General features: G+C 40.3%; 1 protein-coding gene across 4 annotated transcripts in view; it reads left to right on the forward strand.

The window, feature by feature from the left end:
• Positions 1-18,968, forward strand: part of LOC105006671 (integrin alpha-4) — a 54,250-nt gene that overhangs the window by 6,168 nt on the left and 29,114 nt on the right. For all 4 annotated transcript variants that reach the window (XM_020044388.2, XM_010865310.3, XM_020044389.1 and 1 more), the window contains exons 4-14: positions 5,787-5,907; positions 6,102-6,157; positions 6,275-6,404; positions 14,493-14,578; positions 14,739-14,801; positions 15,162-15,299; positions 15,609-15,756; positions 15,970-16,064; positions 17,156-17,246; positions 17,981-18,026; positions 18,128-18,282. In XM_020044388.2, the coding sequence (XP_019899947.1) occupies positions 5,787-5,907; positions 6,102-6,157; positions 6,275-6,404; positions 14,493-14,578; positions 14,739-14,801; positions 15,162-15,299; positions 15,609-15,756; positions 15,970-16,064; positions 17,156-17,246; positions 17,981-18,026; positions 18,128-18,282 (1,129 nt within the window). The remainder of the gene's footprint in view (positions 1-5,786; positions 5,908-6,101; positions 6,158-6,274; positions 6,405-14,492; positions 14,579-14,738; positions 14,802-15,161; positions 15,300-15,608; positions 15,757-15,969; positions 16,065-17,155; positions 17,247-17,980; positions 18,027-18,127; positions 18,283-18,968) is intronic.

Here is an 18,968-nt window from a genome sequence, read left to right on the forward strand (position 1 = left end):
CAATGTGGGTTCCTAATTCTGCAAACAATATTCAAACCCTGGTCTGACTATGACAGAGCTAAGACAGTGACCTTTCCTCTGCACCATCGATATGCCACTGTATGTTATTGAAAGAGTTTGTCATAGAATATAATTAAAAGTTGTCTGTAATATTTTGAATTTTGTGAATGGAAACGCCTTAGCTCTGTCATAACCACTTAATTTTTCAACTTTTTGTCATGTTATTAAATGTATTGTATTTATCTTTCTCCTCATCAATCTATACACAACACCCCATAATGGCCAAGTAAAAAGATAACATTAGATTCAACTTTATTGTCATTGAACAAGTACTAGTACAGTACAACGAAATGCAGTTAGAATCTAACCAGAAGTGCAAATAAAAGAGTGCAGGAAAATTACCAGTATTTAAAAGTGTGAAGTATTTGTATATTACAAGTGGAATGTATAGATATGCAATGAAGGCAAATGCAGTAGAAATGGCAATACTTAATATGGAATTAAGGCAAATAGAAATAAATTGTTCCTGAGCCTGCTGGTAAGGGAATAAAGAAACCTGGGTAACACTTTATTTGAAGGGGTTTGCATAAGAGTGACGTTACATTGTCATGATACTGTCATAGCCATGACATGACAAATGAAGGAATCATTATGAACGTTTATGAATGTTGTCATTAGGTGTCCTTCGGTTGATTATGTCATTTTTTTATGCAAGGTTGACATTGTTTGGGATGTCTTTGTTATGACGACTTGACATTAACTGAGTCAACACAACCTGTTAATGTCTTTCTCATGACAACTTGATATTAACTAACAAAAAATAACCTGTCAATGTCTTTGTTATGACAACTTGACATCAACCACGACAACATTAGATTAGATTCAACTTTATTGTAATTGAACGAGTACACTACAATGAAATTGAAGGAGTAGGGGAGCATGTGCAATTGAAATGCAGCAATGAGGTTTCCGAGGTAGCCACGTACCTGTAACAACTGAAAACTTCAGACTTTGCAAGGAAGTGTCAGAGTCCATTAGTACAAAGGGTGGATATGGTTAGTGATGGGTCACCTAGTTCAGGAGGGTTACAGCAGGTGGAAAGAACCTGTTCCTGAGCCTGCTGGTGCTGGAATGAAGAGACCTGTACCACCTGCCTGATGGAAGGAGGGCAAACAGTTTGTGGCATGGATGTGAAGGGTCTCTGATGATGCCACACACCCTGTGCAGACACTGCTTGTGCTGGAGGTCTACGATAACGGGGAGCTGGGTACCAGTGATATGCTGGGCGGTTTCCACCACCAGTTGCAGGGACTTCCAGTCGGCTACGGAGCAAATGCCAAACCATGCTGTGGCACACTTAGTCATAAACGTCATAGCAGGCCTGATTATCAAACTTGAAGAAACTATTTAGCTTATGTGTTAACATTAAATACAACTGTCATATGTGGTTGGTTTTGACATTGGTTGTCATGAGACCATTATAATTGTTTCATTAATATTTTGCTTGACCTCAACTACAGTGGTACTACAGTGGTACAACTATGTCATAAAGATGTCAATAAGTTTGTCAAATACTGTCATAAATATGTAATTGAATCTGTCAAATGCTTTTAAATACCTTAACAAAAGCAATACATTTTCTTTATTGTTTTTGCACAACAAATCTTTCCTAAAAAAATAAGTACTTTCAACAATCCTACTTTGATAACACTTTCCAATAAGTGACATGAACAACCATTAACAAATGCAGTAGTTGCCTTGAATGAACATTGATGAACAATGTTGAACTAGACATGAACAAACGGTTAACAATGATAACCCTTACTTTATTAATGGTTTACACATGCATTAAGTAACAGAGTTTAGTTTCATTTGTTCATGTTGACACAGTACATAACCTTATGTCGTTTTTTGCAAGAACATAGTTTGTACTGTAACATTTTAGGTTGATACAGGACATCCATTCATGTACAGTACCTAGTTCTTTGCATGAACAATAGCCTAAGTAATTTAAACTATTTGTAATATAATCACATTTAAAACATTATTCATAAAGTAGGCTAGATAGTGATAGTTTAACTAATTACATTCATGTTAACACAAATAGAACATGGTTGAGCAAATTAGCAAAGTGCTACCCGGAACTGGCAAACAATCGACTGGAGCTAACATACAGCTAACTGGAGCCAGCTAATAACCTCAAACTCCCTGGACAGGACCACCCCCACCTTCACCTGGAACACGTCAATGCTATGGACCTATAACTCGCCTCCTTCATAGGGTTCTTACCTGGTTTCAAAAACGGTAACACCACTGCTCTTATCCACCCAGCCGGAACAGTCCCAGACCTCCACACCTTAGTATACAGCTCCAACACTGCTCGTCTCACACAATCCAACGCTTTTTCAACCATCACATAACATATCAGATCTTCTCCCCCGGGGCCGTCGTCCTACACCCCTCCAAGGCTTTCTCCATTTCATACATAGAGAACATCCATCCACTCACCGGTCTCCTCTTTCCTCACCATTACATCCCCATGTTCTCTGAGTACATCCGCTTGCCTTCTCATACCTTCCTCTGTGATATGATCACACCGATGCACACCCTCAAACACCCCATCTATAACATTGGCTTTATCCAGATTTGTGAATGCAGGAAAAGCCAATTTCCACCAACACTGAAATGCCCCCTGTGCCCTTCCCCAACATCTTCTTAAACATCCTCCACGCCCTACTCAGATCCGTCCCTCTCCCAATTGCCGAACAGTGCTCTAGCCACGCCTCCCTTTTAGCTGTTGTAATTGTCCTCCTTGCCATCGCTCGTTTTCTTTGATAATCCCTCAACTTAACTTCAGTCAGACCCTTCTTCAGGACTCTCAATGCAACATCCCTCTCCACCACTCCTTTTGTGCATTCATCCGTCCACCACGGCACCACCCTCCAATTGCAAAGGGAGGTGCCAGGGTCCTGAGCTTAAGAACAAGCTTAGAAGTCACAGTAGTGTTGAATGCTCAGCAGTAGTCCACGAGCAGCATCCTCACATATGTGTTGCCTTTTTCCAAGTGAGAGATAGAGTGGGAAGAACAAGTATTTGATACACTGCCGATTTTGCAGGTTTTCCCACTTACAAAGCATGTAGAAGTCTGTAATTTTTATCATAGGTACTCTTCAACTGTGAGTGACGGAATCTAGAATCAAAAATTCAGAACATCACATTTTATGATTTTTAAGTAATTAATTTGCATTTTATTGCATGACATAAGTATTTGATACATCAGAAAAGCAGAACTTAATATTTGGTACAGAAACCTTTGTTTGCAATTACAGAGAGTTTCCTGTAGTTCTTGACCAGGTTTGCACACACTGCAGCAGGGATTTTGGCCCACTCCTCCATACCGACCTTCTCCAGATCCTTCAGGTTTCGGGGCTGTCGCTGGGCAATACGGACTTTCAGCTCCCTCCAAAGATTTTCTATTGCGTTCAGGTCTGGAGACTGGCTAGGCCATTCCAGGAGCTTGAGATGTTTCTTGCGGAGCCACTCCTTAGTTGCCCTGGCTGTGTGTTTTGGGTCATTGATATGCTGGAAGACCCAGCCACGACCCATCTTCAATGCTCTTACTGAGGGAAGGAGGTTGATGGCCAAGATCTCGCAATACATGGCCCCATCCATCCTCCCCTCAATACGGTGCTGTCGTCCTGTCCCCTTTGCAGAAAAGAATCCTCAATGAATGATGTTTCCACCTCCATGCTTCACAGTTGGGATGGTGTTCTTGGGGTTGTACTCATCCTTCTTCTTCCTCCAAATACGGCGAGTGGAGTTTAGACCCCAAAAAGCTCTATTTTTGTCTCATCAAACCACATGACCTTCTCCCATTCCTCCTCTGGATTATCCAGATGGTCATTGGCAAACTTCAGATGGGCCCGGACATCCGCTGGCTTGAGCAGGGGGACCTTGCGTGCGCTGCAGGATTTTAATCCATGACGGCGTAGTGTGTTACTAATGGTTTTCTTTGAGACTCTGGTCCCAGCTCTCTACAGGTCATTGACCAGGTCCTGCTGTGTAGTTCTGGGCTAATGCCTCACCTTCCTCATGATCATTGATGCCGCACGAGGTGAGATCTTGCATGGAGCCCCAGACCAAGGGAGATTGACGTCATCTTGAATTTCTTCCATTTTCTAATAATTGCGCCAACAGTTGTTGCCTTCTCACCAAGCTGCTTGCCTATTTTCCTGTAGCCCATCCCCACCTTGTGCAGGTCTACAATTATATCCCTGATGTCCTTACACAGCTCTCTGGTCTTTGCCATTGTGGAGAGGTTGGAGTCTGTTTGACTGAGTTTGTGGACAGGTGTCTTTTATACAGGTAATGAGTGGAGAACAGGAGGGGTTCTTAAAGAAAATCTAACAGGTCTGTGAGAGCCGCAATTCTTACTGGTTGGTCGGTGAATCAAATACTTATGTCATGCAATAAAATGCAAATTAATTATAAAACAATCATACAATGTGATTTTCTGGATTTTTTTCTCTCACAGTTGAAGTGTACCTATGATAACAATTACAGACCTCTACATGCTTTGTAAGTAGGAAAACCTAAAAAATCGGCAGTGTATCAAATACTGGTTCTCCCCACTGAATATTTTGTCAGGGCGATGGCATTGTCCATAGATCTTTTGGGGCGGTATGCAAATTGAAAGAGGTTCAAGGTGTCAGGAAGGGTGGAACAGATGTGGCTTCTGCTCTAAGCACTTCCTGCTCGAAGCACTTCACAATGAAGGTCAGTGGTTTCTTTTTGCATCCCTGATGGCCTACTGTAGGTAGGCTGTACCTTTATAGTTAGGAGCTCCTAGTCTGGTGAACATTGTGTTGAAATTACTGCAACATCCGAATCCCAGCAAGAGTTAATGCTGACTCCTCCGCCTTTACGTTTACCTGACTCCGAAGTTCTGTCCTGCTGGTAAAAGGAAAAACCGGCTGGGGTAATGGACGAGTCAGGTACAATAGGGTCTAGCCAGGTTTCAACAAATACCAGCACACAACAGTTTGCAATGTCCCACTGGAAGTTAATCCAAGCATCCATTTTATTGTCCAGGGATTGAACATTTATGAGTAAAATGCTTGGTAATGGGGGATTGCAGTATTTTGTCAGAGATCTACATAGTATACCGCCACGTTTGTCTCTCTTTTTTGTCCTCCATTGGCGTATTGGTAAACAAACGGGCAACAGGACAAAGAAATCACAGCAAGTGCTCCGGTAAGTAGAGAAAAGATCTGTGTTCAGTGAGGAACAAAGTGCTAGTCGATCATACTGTATGAGGGACAGTGCTGCATAAACTAGAGTATAAACAATATGGACGGGATAAAGCAAGAAACTATGCTGTGAATGCAGAGCCATTGTCAGTGCAACCTTTTTCTATGGCACACAACGCACGTGTGTGAATGTCTTTAAGTGACCCAACATCTGTGGAGAGACCTAGAAAATATTATGTAGTAACATTCCCAAAACTGCAGAAATTGTGTGTAGAATGATGAGGGAAGAAATATTTCATCCATTCTAAAAAACGTCTGTTTGGTAACAAAATGTGAAAAAAGTGAAGGGGCCTGACTACTTTCCAAAAGCACCATATAGTCTACAACATTGTTTTTATTACATTTAGTTTGTTTTACCACCTTATTTTTTTCAAAGTTGTCCCTGTCTTTTGAGGTTCACTGTAGACCATACTTGTTACATGTATTAATTAAAGACACAACTCAGAATGAAATTTAAACCATAATTGTGCATTTCAGGCCTGTGGACATCGTTGGAATGTATTCTACAATAAGAGTAAAGAAAAGTTCCCCCATGGCATATGCTTCAAATTAGCGGCAAACTTGATTCAGTCAAGTACTTTGATTCCATGCTATGGAGGTATGATTGTATAAAAATATTGTATTGCACTGAAAATATTGCATCACTGTACATTACTCTTTTATTGTTGTATGACTTATACTGCTAAATTAAGAAATAATTTTGCAGTTTTCCTTTTCTTAAAATATTGAGTTTTTCATTTCCACTATTAATATTCCTGAATATCATTTTTTCCCTTACACTTCTGTTTTTAGATGATCCGAATGACTACGCATCATGTCAAGCAGGGATTGCAAATGTCCTTTTTGGGGTATGCTTGAAAATTGTCTGCTCTCTTAACAATTCTGTCTTGTGGCAAAGGCTTACTGTGCTATTGTTATTTAGATTCTGATTAGTTTTGTTGTTGTTTATCTATTATGCTGAACAGGACCTAATCGTAATGGGAGCCCCTGGATCTATGGAATGGACTGGGTCTGTTTTTGTCCACAACACATCCAGCCAGGTCACAATTACCAAATTGGAAAATTCTGATGACGTTCTCTTTGGAAGTTATTTAGGTATGTTCCTTAGGAATGTTTACTGAAAGCTGCCTTTATTGCCCTCACATTGGCTATTCTAATAATAATATTTCTAATAATTATAATGTTTTGTTTTAAATGTGACTTAGAATTACTTAATCAGAGTGCAGTAATTTTCCCTCTGAACAATTGTAAATGTAAATTTAGTAGCTCTATAGGGCCACTCTAGACATTTAAATCACTTCCTTGCTATTGACATCTATTTAAGGCAAGTGTTTCCATCCTACATTCCGAACCACTGTACGTAGACCAGGATTTGTTATGGGCCTTAAATGTATCCCCACACCACAATAACTGGCAGCATCTATTTGTAGCCCTGGTATATCTAAATAGAACGTTTGTGGTCTCTGACATTGTGCTCTATCAAGGCATCAAGTACAATAACTGATTTTTGCTCTCTTACTGAGTGAGTGAGTGACTGACTGACTACCCCTTGTTAAATAGCGTAGTGGTTAGAGAAGCAAACTTGTGAACAATAGATCCTGAGTTCATAACTCCTCGCAGGCGAAGCAAAGTATGCATTATGAATTATTCCTTATAGACGAAAACTTTGCTGGCTAAAACCCTTAGTATCTACATTATAGTAAGCATGAAATAAAACAAACAGTCAATCTACGTTCCTACTCTCACCTATGGTCATGAGCTTTGGGTTCCCATGGTTTCTCTGTATTTCTGGCTTATATCTCATTACTGGGGATCCCTGTTGTGCAGAGAAAGGAATTCCTATTAGCTCACAAGTTTTGTCCTTGAGTGAATCTTGTTTACTTATCTTGTTAACCTTGGAAGTTAAACCTTTTAAACGAACATGCTGGTCGTGGTCTCCATTCATGAACGCACTTGCAGCATCACGTCATTATTAATGGATGTATACTAACACACTATAAGGCAGATTCGCAGACATTTGAAGCGCTCTGGATAGCTCAATCAATCAATCAAATGTATTTATAAAGCCCTTTTTACAACAGCAGTTGTCACAAAGTGCTTTACAGAGACACCCGGCCTTAACCCCAAGGAGAAAACAACAGTAGTGTTGAATTTCAGTGGCTAGGAAGAACTCCCTAAGAAGGTCGAATTTTAGGAAGAAACCTAGAGAGGACCCAGGCTCAGAGGGGTGACCAGTCCTCTTCTGGCTGTGCCGGGTGAGATATTAAGAATCCAATTGGAATAATAAATACATTTCTCTGGGCTAAATCCAGAGTCTATTTGATTTTAGACTAGGTCAGAAGTATGACCAGGTGGACAAGGACAGGGACAGCAACGGGCCCCCCAAACCAGGTAATCCGCAGGTGTGGACCAGGACCTCATCTCCTTCTAAAATTTAAAACTGGAGGAAACTGAGAAAAGTTAGTAGTACATCCCTCATATCCCCCAGCACAATAATATAGCAGCGTAACACCTTGGAACTGAGATGGGGGGGTCCTGCACAAGTCAAGCACCCGAATATAATATAAGACAATTGTGCAGATAAGAGTGCAAATGCAGCATGGGGCATGACAGAGATAATAAGGGCAACTATCTGCAAGAACAATGTGCGAATGATGGAGGAGAGTTAACATGAATTAACATACAGCTCAGACAGGCATTTTTTAAAGGCAGTGAGGGGAATGAGAGTCTCCAGTTTCAGGGTTTTTTGTAATACTTTCCAGTCGTTGACAGCTGAGAATTGGAAGGAGTGGCAGCCGAAGGGTGTGTAGGCTTTTGGGGTGACCAGAGAGATGTACCTGCTTGAGCATAGGCTGCGGGTTGGTAAAGCTAAGGTGACCCTTGAGCTTAGGTAACGTGCCTAGCAAACACTTGTGAATGAATTGGTAACAGTGAGATAGGGGCCGTGTGTGTAATGAGGGCCAGCCAACTAATGCAGAGAGGTTGCAGTGGTGGGAATTATATGGGGCTCCGGTAGCAAAATTAATGGCCGCTGTGGTAGACCACATCCTGTTTCTTCAGGATAAAGTTTGAAGCTGTTCTATATATGATATCACTAAAGTTTAAGATTGGTACAATGGTCATTTTCACCAGGGCAAGCTTGGCAGCACGAATGAAGGAGGCCCTGTTACAGAAATGGAAGCCAACCCTGGACTTAATTTTAGATGGGCAGGTGTGGGCAGCGATCAGTTGAAAAGCATGCACTTAGTTTAACCAGAGTTCAGTAGTAGTTGGACCTCACGGAAGGAATGCTATATATGGCATTTAAGCTCTCCTGGAGGTTTGTAAGCAGTATCCATTGAAGGGGCGGCTGTATACAGAATGGTGTTGTCTGCATAGAAGTGGATATGAGATTCACCAGCCACAAGAGCAACATAATTTATATACAGAGAATAGGGTTGGCCCAAGAATCGAACCCTGTGGTAACCCCATAGAGACAACCATTGGTCCAGAGAGCAGGCCCTCCGATTTAACACACTGGACCCTATCTGAGAAGTAGTTGTTAAACCAGGCGAGGCAGTCATTTCAGAAACCAAGGCTACTGAGTCTGCCAATAGATAGACAAAGGCTTTGGACAGGTCAATGAAGACGGTTGCAAATACATCATTAATCTTAACCAGAGCTATGTTGCAATTAGATCCCAATATGATTTAAGTTGAACCTCAGTCTGAAAAGTGTCAACATTGCTTAGGAGCCAAAACTTAAGAAATACATAAGAATGTAAGTAGTTATAAATGAGACATTAATCTGATATAGTTTTAAAATAATAATTTATGTTTTGGCAAGTAGCCCTTAAATAAGACAAATGTCTAAGAAAATGTTATATTTTTCTAAATAAAATAGGCTGTTGATGACCAAATATAGACAAACATGACTGAACTGTAAAGCAGCATGTCTCCAATGAATTCCTTAAAACACTACAGTAAATGTTTCACCCATTGATCAACTCGCATCAAGACTCAAGTCCAATACTTCAACTGCTATTCAAAAATGTCACAGCCAACTGCTAACATTTGCAAGGTAGTAGGTCAAATAGGTTTTAATGCCATGTAATTTATAACTAAAGCAATTAAATCAAAATAAGCTATAATTCTGTACTAAGAAATGTGTAGTAGGAAACATTATCTCAAAAAATGAAAACATTGCGAATCTTTCACAAGAGCATCTTGCTGCCCTGATGTTTTTAAATAATTCACTCCAACATACTATTCAGTAACACATGTGGTACAAAAATATGGCATTTTCAGCTGTTATTTAAATAAGCAAACCAGGTAATTTCCCAAAATAAATAGAAGGAAATTAAGAAAAAAAAATGCAAGAGTGCAGATGTCCCAAGCTGATTGCGAGATCATGGGTGAAGCTAATTTAAAAATAGTACTATAAAGAATTGACTAATCATTGTTCTTCTGACTGAAATATGATGTACAAGCGTTGCCCAATCCAGTTTCCGGAGATCTGCCGTCCTGTAGATTCTCTCTCAAACCACATTTGTGAGTAACCAAATTTTGTTTTCTAATAATTTGAATCATGTGTGATCAATTAGGATTAAAGAGAAAACCTACAGTATGGTAGATCTCTGGGCACAGGTTTGGGTAGGCGTGCTGTGCACTAACATGTTTTCCACAAGCAAAACTGAACTAACTGAATTGTCTTCAATTAATTTGTGAGGCATAGAGTTTTTACACATCATGACCTTGATCCCTCTTTTCTCAAATCCTCAGGTCAAACCACTCAAGTGTTATCAGTATCAGCTGTATAATCGTCTAAGAGCCTGTTCTTTTTTTACATAAACAAAAAAAAATCTGAAAGGTGCAGATTTGTCATTTTAAGTTACATTTAATGGCTAAATGATTTGGCTCGGTACCTACACTTGTTAATTAAGGCTTTCTTCAGCTTTGCCACTTACACTGCCTTCCAGCCCTCCATGTCTTGCAAACCGCATCACGTTAGCTGCAAAACAGAAAATAATGGTATCGATGAGAGATCATTTTTGACAGTATGCAATAGTTATTGGGAATTTGGTTTTATGGACTAAGAGCTTTGGCTCTATGAGATGGGACATGTTTGTGATGCACACCCTGTGTTGCCCCGTTGAGGAGATTTTATCTTTTTTACAGTATCTCTTTGATATGGAAAGATTGCCCTCTACTATTAGGGGTTACGCATCAGTGATTTCTGCTTGTCACAAGGGTTTTGCTGGTAACACTCTTTTCAGTCACCCTCTGATTCGACATTTCCTTATGGGTATGCAACGGCTGCAACCTGTGGCCAGATTGGGCGCTCCCCAGTGGGATTTATCCAGGGTGCTCAGCGCACATTGTGAGTCTCCCTTTGAACCCTTGGTTCAGAGCTCACTTAAACTGCTCTCTATGAAGGTGGCCTTGCTCTTCACTTTGTGCTCCGCTAAACGAGTGAGTGATCTGCGTGAGCTATTAGAGAGAACCTCGGCAGTGCTATGTTGCGACCGAATCCATCGTTCGTGCCCAAGATCATTACAAGCTCGTATCAATCTCTGGGTCAGCTGAGGTGGCTTGGGCATCTGTTTCGGATGCCTCTGGAGCGCCTTCCTGGGAAGGTGTTCCGGTCCCGTCCCACCGAGAGGAGACCCCGGGGATGAACTAGGACACGCTGGAGGGACTATGTCTTCCGGGTAGCCTGGGAGCGCCTCGGTGTCCCTCCGGAAGAGCTGGAGGAAGTGTCTGGGGAGAGGGAAGTCTGGGCATCTCTGCTTAGACTGCTGCCCCCGCAACCCGGCCACGGATGAAGCGGAAGAAGATGTATGTATGTATGTATGATTTCTTTCCTCCTCCCCACGCGTGTGAGGAAGAGGAGAGGTTACATCGTTTGTGCCCCGTTTGCACTTTAGCTGACTACATGGAGCGCACAAGGAGTATCAGGTTGACTCCTCAGCTGTTTGTGTGTTAAGCAGATTCCCGTGTGGGCTATCCGCTTTCCAAACAGCATCTGTCTCATTGGCTTTGTGATTTTATTACTTTAGCCTATGAGTTTTCGGGGTCTGTGGCTACTGAGGGTCTCCGAGCCCACTCTACTCGTGGGATCGCTGCCTCATCTGCCCTTTTCAAGGTGTCAGAGTTGATGATATTTGCAGAATGGCACAATCATAAAACAAAACATAGAAACAAAGAAAAAAAATGACTGATCCCCGTTCAAAAGTCTGCATTCCCTTTGTTCTTAATACTGTGTATGGCCCCTTTAGCATCAATGACAGCGTGCAGTCTTTTGTAATAGTTGTCTATGAGGCCCCGGATTCTTGCAGGCAGTATAGTTGCCCATTCGTCTTGACAAAATCCCTCCAGGTCTTTGGTTGTCTTGCATGAACCGCACGTTTGAGATCTTCTTAGAGTGGCTCGATGTTATTAGAGTCAGGAGACTGTGATGGCCAGAATCTTCACCTTTTTTTGCTGTAGTCACTGGAGGGTCAACTTAGCCTTGTGCTTAGGGTCATTGTCATGCTGGAAAGTCCAAGAGCGTCCCATGCGCAGCTTTTGTGGAATCGGGCAGAGGTGTCAGATTTGTCAGAAGAATGCTAATTGTCTGCCAGTATTTTCTGGTAACATGCTGCATTCATTTTGCAATTTTCACAAGATTCCCTGTGTCTTTTGGGCTCACCCACCCCCAAAAAATCAGTGAGCCACCACCATGCATCAAAGTGGAGATGGTATTCTTTTCACTATAAGGCTTGTTGACCCCTCTCCAAACATAGCGCTTCTAGTTCTATTTTGGTCTCGTCATTACAAATTACAGTGTGCCAGAAGCTGTGAGGCGTTTCAAGGTGTTGTTGGGCATATTGTAACCAGGCTTTTTTGTGGCATTGGTGCAGTAAAGGCTTCTTTCTTGCAGCTCATTTTTGTTTGTTGTATTTGGTGCATTGTGCTCCTAGAAACAACCACACCAGATTTTTCCAGAGCAGCCTGTATTTCCAGTGTTTTTTTCTTTGTATCCCAAACAATTCTTCTGGCAGTTTTGGCTGAAATCCTTCTTGGTCTACCTGACCTTGGCTTGGTATCAAAAGATCCCAGAATGTTCCACTTCTTAATAAGTGATTGAACAATACTGACTGGCATTTGCAAGGCTTTGGATATCTTTTTATATCCTTTTCCAATCTTTATAAAGTTCCAAGACCTTGTTACGCAGGTCTTTTGACAGTTCTTTTCTGCTCCCCATGGCTCAATATCTAGCCAGCTCAGTGTATCCATGTGTGAGCTAACAAACTTATTGACAACACCAATTGCAATTTAAAAAGTCACAGGCGTGCCATTTAACCTGTGTGTTGTCACCTTGTGTGTCTGTAACAAGGCCAAACATTCAAGGGTATGTAAACTTTTGATCTGGGCCATTTGGGAGATTTCTGTTATCATTATGATTTAAAAAGGAGCCAAACAACTATGTGATAATAAATGGCTTCTTGTGATTGCTATCCCTAAATAAAAGTAATTTCCTTTGCATGATCAGTCATCTTTTTGCAAATTTATGCATAACTGTATTTATGATCTGTTTGGTTGGGACGGTCTATATGTCTATATATTATACTTGTTCACCACTATGTTGCGTCACCTCTTCTTTTAACAATACTCTGTAAGCGTTTCGGAGACCAATTGCTGTAGTTATGAAAGCGAAATTCCCATTCTTCCTTGATATAGGATTGCAGCTGCTCAACATTTTAGGGTCAAATGTTTTCAATCGAGGACAGATCTAGAATGCAAGCAGGCCAGTTTACCACCCACAGTCTTTTACTACGGAGCCATGCTGTTTGGATACATGCAGAATGTTGTTTGGCATTGTTGTGCAAAAAAAATCAAAGCTTTCCCAGGAAAAGAAGGTGCCTCGATGGCAGCATGTTTTGCTCCAAAACCTGTATATATTGTTTAGCATTAATGGTGCATAGATGGTCAACTCACCTATGCCATGTGCACTTATGCACCCCCATACCATCACGGATGCTGGCTTTTGAACTGTGCACTGATAAGATGCTGGATGGCACTCTCCTCTTTAGTCCGGAGGACGGTGTGCCCATGATTCCCACAAATAATGTCACATTTTTATTTGTCAGACCCCTGGACAGTTTTCCACTTCACCTCAGTCCATCTTAAGATAGTTTGGGCCCAGAGAAGGCGGCAGCGTTTCTGGATCTTGTTTATATATGGTTTCTTCTTTGTGTGTCATTTGTGGATGCAGCGACGTACTGTGTTCACAGACAGTCATTTTCGGAAGAATTCCTAAGCCTATGCAGTGATTTCTACTACAGAATCGTGTCTGTTTTTAATGCCGCCTGAGGGCCCAAAGATCATGGCCATCCAGTATTGGTTTTCAGCCTTGTCCCTTGCATGCAGAGATTTCTCCAAATTCTCAGAATATTTTAATGATATTATGTACCGTACATTATGAAATCTCCAAAGCCTTTGCAATTTTACATTGAGAAACGTTGTTCTTAAATTGTTACACTATTTGCCTGCACAGTCTTTCAGAGAGTGGTGAACCCCTCCCCATCCTCTCTGGAATGATCTTTTAATACCCAATCATGTAACTGACCTAATTTGTTGTTTGATATTTCACAAGGTTAAATTGTTTAGCATTACACAACTTTTTCAGTCTTTTATTGCCTCTGTTCCAACTTTTTTGTAATGTGTTACTGGCATCATATTCAAAGTGGGTATATATTTTTCAAGAAACAATAAAATGTCTCTGTATTCGCTATTGAATATAGGGTTTATATAATTTGAACATCATTGCATTTTGTTTTTATTTAAATTTTCCACAAAGGGTCCCAACTTTTTTGGAAACAGGATTGTAGATTGTTTTGTAGATTTTTCCTGAATGTATTTTTGCTACATCATTATAGGATATTGGGTGTAGATTGATTGTAAAAAAAAATGACTGTAAAAATCACACAACACAATGTACAAAGGCAGTGCTTCACTTTTTCATGTGCATATATATTGTCAACACGTGGTAGACCGCTGGGGGGGGTAACTGGTAGTCAGTGGTAGTGGTAGTCTCATGGTGGTGTTTTTTTTTTTTTACTTAGGCTTAAAGTTTTTTTTTTTTTTATTAGGCTGCATTGTGTATTTCAACAGATCTGCTGTCAGCTGACTAGTGAAATTAATGCAGTGACTCTTCTTTTAGGGTACTCAGTCAGCGCTGGACACTTTCTGTACGCTGATTCCACGGAGGTCGTGGGAGGAGCCCCCCAGAATGGGCAAACTGGTAGTGTAAGAGTTAACACTGCATCCCTTTACAATTTACTATCATTTACTGATAACGGTCTTATCTACATAATCATGAGATTTATTTCACACATTACTTTATACCTTAGTATCAAACATGAAGTTTAGAAATACAAGTGGCCTACACTCTCTATTTCATCCCCAGGCATACATCTTTAGCACCAAATCCAGCACACTGAGCATCATCTTTGAGGTCAGAGGTGAAAAGGTGAGGGAGGGTCATTACCATGTTATGTCTTCATGGGCCGGTTGTTTTGCCGTGTGATGTTTTCACTGAGGTATGTTTTGTGTTAAGTCGGTGTTGAACAATACATCTCAAAACATTTGAAAGGATTTTGATAAAGGAAAAACATTCCATCCCACACAAAGCTGCTATTTTCCAATGGATGTACATATTGTGTTGAACTACAATTGGGTTAAAATATTCAATTAATCATAATGCTTTAACTTCTCTATACAGACTTCATTGTAACACAAGGGGACAAGATTCTCAGACAGTCATTTAACAGGGTCTAAAATGGGCTTTAATGGCAAGAGATCTATTATGAAAAAGAGTATCTTGTTACAGATTGGTTCTTATTTTGGGGCGACTGTGTGTGCGGTGGATCTGAATGCTGATGGTCTGTCTGATCTGCTTGTTGGAGCACCTATGTTCAGCACTGTGAGGGAGGAAGGACGTGTGTATGTTTACATGAACCAGGGACAGGTGAGATACAGTCATCCCCTAGAGGTTACTGGATAGGACTTGTTAATCCAGAGGTTTAATTGTCTTCTTGGTAGTTTAATATTGTAATAGATATATTGTAAATCCTGTTTAGAAGTTTACAGAATTCCTCATCATTCCTAGGACGCTTTTCTTAACTTAAATTTTTGTTGGTCATTTTTACATTTAGTATATGCTCTCATCCTGAGTGACTTACCATTATAATTGTAGTACTAGTTCATTTTTTAGGATTAGTGTGTGCGTGGGATGTGAGATAATGCTAAGATTATTTATGTTAATAACCTTTTTCAGATGTTTTCCCCCCCAAAAAAATCCAAGACATTTCCTCAGGCTAATATGAAGGCTCTGGAGTTCACATTAGCAGGGAAAGATTCATATGCGGCACGGTTTGGAGAAAGTATCACAAGTGTTGGAGATATTGATGATGATGGCTATCCAGGTAAATTGCTCTATTTTGGTCTAAAATGGTTTTAAAATGTAAAAAAACATTATATATATTTTTTTTTATATCTAAGTAGAAGTCTGCTGAGCTGAGCAAAACTGAAAAGCTACCATCTTTACCTACAGTAGTAGCCATTAAAATAATGTTTTTACCAGTAATAACCTTAACACCACAGCTTTTATTACTCAAACCTTGCCAACTGCTTTGTAGATGTTGTAGTTGGGGCACCACAAGAAGATGACCTGAATGGTGCAATTTATCTCTACAATGGGAGGAAGACAGGACTTGAACAAGAATATTCTCAAGTATGTCACCCGGTGTGTGTGTGCATGGTAGTTAAAGGAAAGGTTTGCTATCTTTGATCCTGGGGCCTTTTTTCTGATTATCAAGCATAATCCTGGACTGTGGAGAAATTCTTTTTTGGAATGAATACAGTTTTGAGAGTTTTTTCCTAGGCTAAAATTGAACTAAAAGCGCTCGAAAATATATGATACATTTGGTTTTCCAAAATGGGAAGGCCACGGTATATTGATATAAGTATATTGATATAGGTATATTGATAAACCTGTTCTCCTGAATTTTTTTTACCAATACAAGCTTTGTATCAATGGTTATGTTCTACATGAAGCTGATCAAAAATAGCAAACCTGTCCTTTAATGTGTGTGTTTTACATTTGAAATTTAAGTAATTTATTGTATGCTTTTATCCAGAGCGATTTATTAAAAATGTTTGTACTGGCCCCAGTTAAAATATTAGTTTGGGCTGAATTCTGTAAAATAGTTGCTATCACTTTTACTCAGTTTGTATCTTCTAGTACTACTGTAAAACATGTTGGTTTATTCAACAAAAAATTACTACATCCTTTGGGGTTAAGAGAAACTGAGTTATTTAGGAAACAATGATAATGATGCTTAACAGCATAGCATCTTGCATCCCAGTGACTTCACTCTGAAGCTAAGTGGTGTAGGTCCTGGTCAGATGCTCCTGAAAGTGATGTTTTTAGGACACTCTTAGGAGGCACTCTTTCCTCTTAAGGTTCATGGAGAACCACATGATCAGGGAAATTACTATGTAGTATGATGTTTTTGGGATGGGAATTTACTAAAGATCCAAACGGGTATACTGTTACTTAAGATTCCATGGTACTTATTGGACGGTATGACGTTAAACACTTTGCGTGACTACATTTCCCCTCTGCTTCCATGCATAATTAATCACCTCTATTGCACCCTGTAACTAAAATAATGTCTAGTACTGTACTACAGGTTCTGGATTTGAGCGTCTGCTAAATTACTAAAATTAAAAATATTTGGAACTTTTTCCACTCATAATGCATATCATTAAACACGATCAGTCCAAACCACAAGATGGAATTTGTTTTATCATTGTAACCAGAGGATTCCTGCATCTGCTTTCGGTAATGGTTTGAAGATGTTTGGCCAGTCTGTGTCTGGGGGCATTGATGTTGATGAAAATGGTTACCCAGGTAAGACACATCCCCCAAAAACCCCAGCCCCTCTTCTTCTCTCTTGATATTTCTCACTACCCATCTTTTCCATTTCTTAGTTAACCTATTATTCTTAGAAATATAGGATTTTAGTTGGTAAATCACTTAATGAATTATCATATTCTTGTTCTAATAATCAGTTCTAATAACCCTTTTTGCTTTAATTTGTTGTTGTTGTATTTTTTTTTTGTACCTGTCCTTTACCACCTACCCATTTGGTGAAAATAAAGAAACAACAAATTATTTATTTATTTCCATCCATTGATATCATCCATTGGTATGATGCCAGTAATTTTCCCAGTTAATGTCAACTCAAACCCCTGACTGTCCACAGATCATATTTGCTTTTAAACTAATATTCCACATTCCTGTACTTTTATTACAGTTAAACCTTTTAAACAATTTATTTTATTAAGGTATAATCAGAAGGCGGAAATGTGATGACATTTCTTAGATTCCAGGTCGAGCAGGCAGAGTGAATGGTGCAGTCCAACTTGCATCCCTCAAAATAAATAATCCATGTTCACGAAGCTCTCACCACATACAAGCATTCTCAACACCCTGCATGACTCCAACATTCCTAATGACTGCATTCAGCTCATGCGGGCAGCCATCTAGAATAGCGATAAAAACTGAAACGTATTGATGAATCAGGCATTCAGCCACACCTGAGGCTCTAATAGTTACATGAACTCTCCCAATTATGTCCACAGATGTGGCCGTGGGAGCCTTTCTATCTGACTCTGCTGTTGTTCTGAGGTACAGAATGACTGCTGCATTTACAAAACATAATCTGAAAATGGTAGAGTTATGATGTTTGTAGGGTTGCTTATTTGTGGTTTTCACCCACTCTGTGTTAGGACCCGTGTGGTTGTTGTGGTGGAAGCGACAGTGCTTCTCCCTTCTAGTGTGAACCTCACCCAGGCTCTATGTACAGAAAAAGGCCGACCTGCTGTCTGCTTTAACACCACTGTCTGCTTCCAACTTCAGGCACAACGTTTTTCTGGCCTCATTGGTGAGATACCACACCCTACCCCAACTTAACACGGCAACAGAAAGTTGCATTCACTTTCCCAGAGAATGCTTTGTGCCCCATTGCTCAAACAATGGTGCATGCCAGTCTTTTCTGCTGATTTAAAAAATATTGTTTTACTTACAGTGGGGAGAACAAGTATTTAATACACTGCCGATTTTGCAGGTTTTCCTACTTACAAAGCATGTAGAGGTCAGTAATTTTTATCATAGGTACACTTCAACTGTGAGAGACAGAAAATCACATGATTTTTTAATAATTAATTAGCATTTTAAATACTTATTTATTAATAAGTATTTGATCACCTACCAAGAATTCCGGCTCTCACATTCCTGTTCTCCACGCATTACCTGTATTAACTGCACTTGTTTGAACTTGTTACCTGTATTAAAGACACCTGTCCACACACTCAATCAGACAGACTCCAACCTCTCCACAATGGCCAAGACCAGAGAGCGGTGTAAGGACATGGTTGGGATGGGCTACAGGACAATAGGCAAGCAGCTTGGTGAGAAGGCAACAACTGTTGGCGCAATTATTAGAAAATGGAAAAAGTTCAAGATGACGGTCAATCTCCCTCGGTCTGGGGCTCCATGCAAGATCTCACCTCGTGGGGCATCAATGATTATGTGGAAGGTGAGGGATCAGCCCAGAACTACATGGCAGGA

The sequence above is a fragment of the Esox lucius genome, chromosome 22 (assembly GCF_011004845.1).
Source record: "Esox lucius isolate fEsoLuc1 chromosome 22, fEsoLuc1.pri, whole genome shotgun sequence".
NCBI classification, from domain to species: domain Eukaryota; kingdom Metazoa; phylum Chordata; class Actinopteri; order Esociformes; family Esocidae; genus Esox; species Esox lucius.